The sequence below is a fragment of the Fibroporia radiculosa genome (genome assembly GCF_000313525.1).
Source record: "Fibroporia radiculosa TFFH 294 genomic supercontigs, scaffold1293, whole genome shotgun sequence".
Lineage (NCBI taxonomy): Eukaryota > Fungi > Basidiomycota > Agaricomycetes > Polyporales > Fibroporiaceae > Fibroporia > Fibroporia radiculosa.
The window spans coordinates 1-5,249 of NW_012133604.1; the positions used below are offsets into that span (position 1 = coordinate 1).

The window sequence follows — 5,249 nt, forward strand, 5'->3', positions numbered from 1 at the left end:
CATTCACTCTCACTTGTACAGATTAAATCGACGCGATCAACGTTTCATACCACGGTGCGTCCTTGTTCCCTTGCTCTTCTGCCTGCATTCCCTTGCTGACGCGCCTCGTTCACTAGCATTGGATACATACACGAATGGGTTCAAGGTCTAAGATGACCGCCGCGGCGACGGCAACACGGTCAAGGTAAAATATGACTGTCGTGACGAAGACTAATCCAATGCGGTTCAAGCCAGGTACTACAGCCGCGAATAGGGCTCAATACTCGAACGCTATCGACAAGTATTACCATCGTGCCTTCACTCTGACGTGGTTATGAGCAGTTACGACAAGCGGAGTGCATCCTGCTCCCTTGGCTCCTCTACTCCAATCCTCCTATTTAAATGAGACTCTGATGTGATCAAAGTGAAGTACAGCACCGTAGTAGGGGTACGCCGCGAGTAGCGCCATTTAGACGAGGGAGGAGCCCTACTTTGATGCCATCAAAGTCAAGTAGAACTGTCGCGATCATCTAACTTGCAACGTTTCAACCTCAGCACTGCCCTCTTACTGCTGTTCTGATCCGCACTGCAGACGAGGAGTGCACCAGCACCATTAAGGTTAAGTCTGAGCGTCACGACGAGGCCTGCATTTACGCCATCAAAGTCAAATGCGACTGCCGCAGTAAGCCGTGTCTCTTCCCTACTCAGTCCTAGCACAGCACGCTGACTACACTCGGCAAGGTACACATTGACGTGATCAAAGCCCGGTATGGCTGAGAGAACCATCTCCTTTTGAGATGGATGAACATATCATGAATCGTCATGACATCAAAAATATAGTCATCCACTTGAGGAGGAAAGTCATCTGAGCACCTCATGCGGGGGCATCGAAGCTGCTGTGATGCCAATGCCACATGCACCTTCGTTGTATTTCCAAAGACCAACGCATTGATTTTTGGACTGATGAACTGCGTCCACCTGATCCACATTGGTCTCGTCTCCAGATGAAGACACGTCTACATCAAGCTAGAGTCTCGCACCAGAAGAGCGGGGGCCGGAGGAGTGTACTGTTTTGTACTCTGAGCGAAGCGCTTAGCTGGCTAGGATTACGATTTGGTGTCATCGTTTGCTGCCAGAATTTCTGTCAAAATCCGGCACCTAGTCCGAGATCGACATCTGGTGATCAACTGTGCTAAATTGCCGCCGGAAGCTGGCCTGGATGCAGAAGCAATGTGGTACAACAGACATGCCCAACTTCGGCTACACATTTTGCACCACTCATTTCTGTACAACGCCCACGTCTCTGCCGTACACAGCCTTGGACTAGGGCGCGACACCACGCATTTATGGGTTCGTTTTGTCTTTAGCCACGTCTGTAATCCCTGTGATATCATATTTACTAAAGAGTCCTTTGATACAGGCACTATGGTCTAATAGACTATTGGGTAATACCTAATACCTCCTTCTAGTCTTTCACTACAAATTCTAAACCGTGGAGTACCTATCGGAGGAATCCCCATGATCCGGGCACGCTCGGGGTGTCGGTTACGAAAGCTGGTGGAGACAGCATAGCTATCTGGATATCTGAACCCGTCCGCTACTCAGTACAGTCCATCAAGATTAAAAAAAACCCGCCCAAGGCGTACTAGTCGGAAAAGAGCCAAATCCTCCGCGCCGAAGTCTTGCAGATGAGATAAGTTCTAACAACCACAGTCCGCGTATTCCGTAGTGCTCACTGAATAACGTCTGCCCCCCCAACAAGGCCCCCCCCATCTCCATCCCATTTTGAAGTTGGCTTACTTTTTCTCGAACCTGCCCACCATGTTTCTCCCGCATGCAAAGTACATACGCATCACCCAAAGCGACCCGCACGACTCTGCCGAAAAGCTCATCGTCCAACCTGCGGACGTGGACAACAATGATCTCTGCAAGTGCGGGTGCCATTGTTCCACATCTCGGTGCAGCTCCTGGCTTTGGCTTGCGATCACCGCCGCGTTCTCCATTGTGGCTCTCGCAGCTATCCTCAAACTCACCCGTCACCCATCTGATGCACAATGTGCGAAACGCCTCTCCACATATTGTCCGTTCACCCGTCCACAGCCCATCTCGACACTCCCGCTGACCTTGCCTTACTAGCACCCGCCCTCGAAGCAGTAGCTTACCATTCAGTGGATTTCAATGGCTCCTTCCGCTTCCCATCTGAATACCGTGGTGCACCGAGCCCTGCAATCGATGCTGCATGGGATTACATCACCATGAGACGTATGTACAATGCTCTCTTTTCTTTTCCCTGAGGCTCACCATTGCGCCCTTAAGCGGGAGTACTCCGTATTGCTCCGGAAGACCTGGACAAACTTGGAAAGCCTGTGACCCCGTCTCTTGTACGCTTCCAGGACGCCGACGGTGGCGGCTACATGGGCTCTGTTAAGTTTACCCACCAGCTCCACTGTCTTGTGTGTCCTGTCTCCATCCGTGTCCTCTCCCATACAGTCCACTGACACCCCATCCCCAGAACACGCTGCGCATGTACAGCTACCGCGAGTACTATGACGGCCGCGTTCCCATGTTTGATGCCCGCCCGGAGACCGTCCGCACACATGTCGGTACGCCACCTGAATCTCATTCCCACTTGCTGGCCTCACGCGGCTGCCTAGACCACTGCATCGAGATGCTGCGCCAGACGCTCATGTGCCACGCAGACACCGGCTTGCTCACGTACGACTGGGTCGTGGGGCACAGCACGCAATACCCCGACTTCAACACGCGACATGTCTGTCGTGACTTTCCGCGTCTCCTCCGTTGGGTGTACGACCACCAGGCACACATACCCGAGAGACGTGTCATGCGTCTCGAGGATAATGTGGACTTGGAAGGGGAGCCTTAGGAGAAGTGGTTGATTGGCCCATGTGCGAGTTGTGTACAAGAACGTAACTGGATTGCGGAATAGCATATACTGTTCCTGGTTGCGAATAGGATAGCCCAATTGACTGTGTCATTGTGACCGAGAGTCTGAGAGACGCTTGCGAGACTTTGCGCCCTCGGCTACGTTCTTCTCTCTTTTATTCTACCATTCTTCAATAGCCTAGCCCTACGTAGACGCGGGTTTCGAAATCAACGTGCCTCCTAACTCCAAACAAAAGAGGCAATCCGCGACACCATTTTCATTTCATCTATACATTGAAAGCCTATTCTATATAAACAGCCCAAAACCTGCTTAAATTTACAGATAGTCACTAGTATGTAAATACAGCAGCACTGAGAGATTCCAGAAGCGACAATGGTCAGTCCGATTGTTTGGGTTGGGAGACCCCCATACCACCGAAAGTCAGCACGCCGCTGAGATCGACGTCGGCGATGGAGAGCTCGCCGTCACCACCTTTCCTTGTGGCCTGGATGCGCTCGAGAGGAACACGAACACGGTTCGTGTGCTCCCACTCCTGGATCTTTGTAAAGTTGCGACACTGGTGGAAGGTGTTGAAGTCGGGGAAAGGCTTGGGGATGCCGGCGACCCAGTCGTACGTGATGAGCACGATGTCCGCGTGGCACATGAGATTCTGGCGGAGCATCTCGAGGCAGTGGTCTACGGGCGTGGTCAGCGATGGAGAGAGCGTGAGCGCGGGCAAGACGCACCCATGTGCTCACGGAAAAAGCGCGGGCGCGCGGACATGATGTCCTGAATCTCAGGGTAATGCTCGAGGTAGGAGTACTTGCGGAACATGTTCTATGTGCAGGAGGATTTAGCAGCATACAAAGATGAGCTGTGGCAAACACTCACAATGCAATGCAGGTTGTGAAAGAGGTCCATAGCGCCCATGCTTCCCCCACCGTCATCAGGAAGGAATCAGACGTTGGATGGCCAGTGGTTGTCATCGAGGCCGAGGCGATACAGGAATTTGTCAGGGATGTGGATTGGGAGAGCTGTGGGGCTGTTAGACACGTTAGTCACGAAAAACGCGAGCACGGACAGCCGGTGTTGTCGGTGATCTCTGCCCAGGCGGCATCAACTTTGGGGCCAACGCCAACGTAGGGGGAGCAGAAGCCGATGGTGCCGTTGAAGCGGACGAGGCTATACTCAATGGCAGGGTACACAGGAGCTGCAGAAGCGAGTCAGCGGAGGTGTATACGCATGTAAGAGGACGCACAGTGCGCATCCAGAAGGTCATCCCAGTTGGTGCGTTCTGGGAGGTGGGAGTAAAAGAGAAGTGAGACGAAAACAGTAAGATTGAGGAAGAGCAGGAAGGCGTGGAGGAGCCAGAGTCGGAACCCCGCTGAGGAGTGACAGTGGCACGCGCAGACACCATTGTCGTCGATGTCCATGAGCTGAGCTAAGGGTTTCCTGGAGGATTCGTGGGGGTCACCTTGTGCAACGGGCAAGTACTGTGCAGATAGAGGAGACATGATGGGAGTACGATGCTGGATGGACTAATCGCAGGATTGGAGTGAGGGCGAAAGTAAATGCGCACACGCACACGCTAGCCAGTGAGCGTTGCGGGGACAGTCGTAGGGTCATGCACAACTGGTTAGTGAGAGTCAAGCGTTCAAAATAGGGAATAGTCACCGGTAAACGATTGTGGAATCTGGACGACTGTATAATGCCGAACGTGGAACTAACGGCCTGACTGCGTAAAACAAGCGAGAGAGAGGGTTAGTTAAGGATGGGCGCATCAAGCTGGCCATAACGTAACGCTCACATCAACAGGTAGAGTGCTCCTCCATTGCGTTAGGCGAAGACGTGAGCGTCCATCAATTATCTGCAGCTGTAAGAATGTCATGGAGGGCTTGCGCGCACATCACCATTGCTGCTCGAATATTTGAAATACGAAGAATCGCTTTTGATGCTCCTCTTGATCTTGTTGGGAGGAATTCCACTTGTCTCGAAAAGGTAAGTTGGGCGCGTTGCGGTTCCCGTTGCGTCTCCACAATTGCGGATGAGATTGAGAGGATTAGTGCCAACATCCGCCACCCGCTGCCATGCCTGCGTCTGCACCGTCTCTTCTTGTCTTTGCAGCTTACGCGCCCCTCAACATATATAAACCGCCCAATATCCTCCCAGTCCCCAGCATCCCCTTGGATTCTACCTCCTCGTCCCAAATCTCGCCCACCATGCGCCTCTCCCTCACCTCGTTGTCCTCTTGCCAGTAGTTGCCCTAGCCATCCCCACTGCCCGTAGGTCGCACACGCCGCATCTCTCCCTCTACGCACCAGCACTAACTATACCACTGATAAGACTCTGCTGCTTCTAGGCTCAGAAACGTTTGTTCTATATGACT

General features: G+C 52.7%; 3 protein-coding genes across 3 annotated transcripts; 1 reads left to right on the forward strand and 2 right to left on the reverse strand.

Annotated features, from left to right (window-relative positions):
* Positions 1-1,800: 1,800 nt before the first annotated feature.
* On the forward strand, positions 1,801-2,863 carry FIBRA_08630 (uncharacterized protein; the record flags this gene model as incomplete). Its single annotated transcript, XM_012330265.1, has 5 exons — positions 1,801-2,059; positions 2,116-2,241; positions 2,296-2,432; positions 2,492-2,582; positions 2,634-2,863. 5 exons carry the CDS (start codon positions 1,801-1,803, stop codon positions 2,861-2,863), a joined length of 843 nt encoding a protein of 280 aa, XP_012185655.1.
* Positions 2,864-3,260: 397 nt separating this feature from the next.
* Positions 3,261-3,784, reverse strand: FIBRA_08631 (uncharacterized protein; the record flags this gene model as incomplete). Its single annotated transcript, XM_012330266.1, has 3 exons — positions 3,261-3,559; positions 3,610-3,700; positions 3,755-3,784. The coding sequence occupies 3 exons, from the start codon at positions 3,782-3,784 to the stop codon at positions 3,261-3,263; spliced, it is 420 nt and encodes a 139-aa protein (XP_012185656.1).
* Positions 3,785-3,820: 36 nt separating this feature from the next.
* Positions 3,821-4,377, reverse strand: FIBRA_08632 (uncharacterized protein; the record flags this gene model as incomplete). Its single annotated transcript, XM_012330267.1, has 3 exons — positions 3,821-3,897; positions 3,945-4,073; positions 4,122-4,377. The coding sequence occupies 3 exons, from the start codon at positions 4,375-4,377 to the stop codon at positions 3,821-3,823; spliced, it is 462 nt and encodes a 153-aa protein (XP_012185657.1).
* Positions 4,378-5,249: the final 872 nt, after the last annotated feature.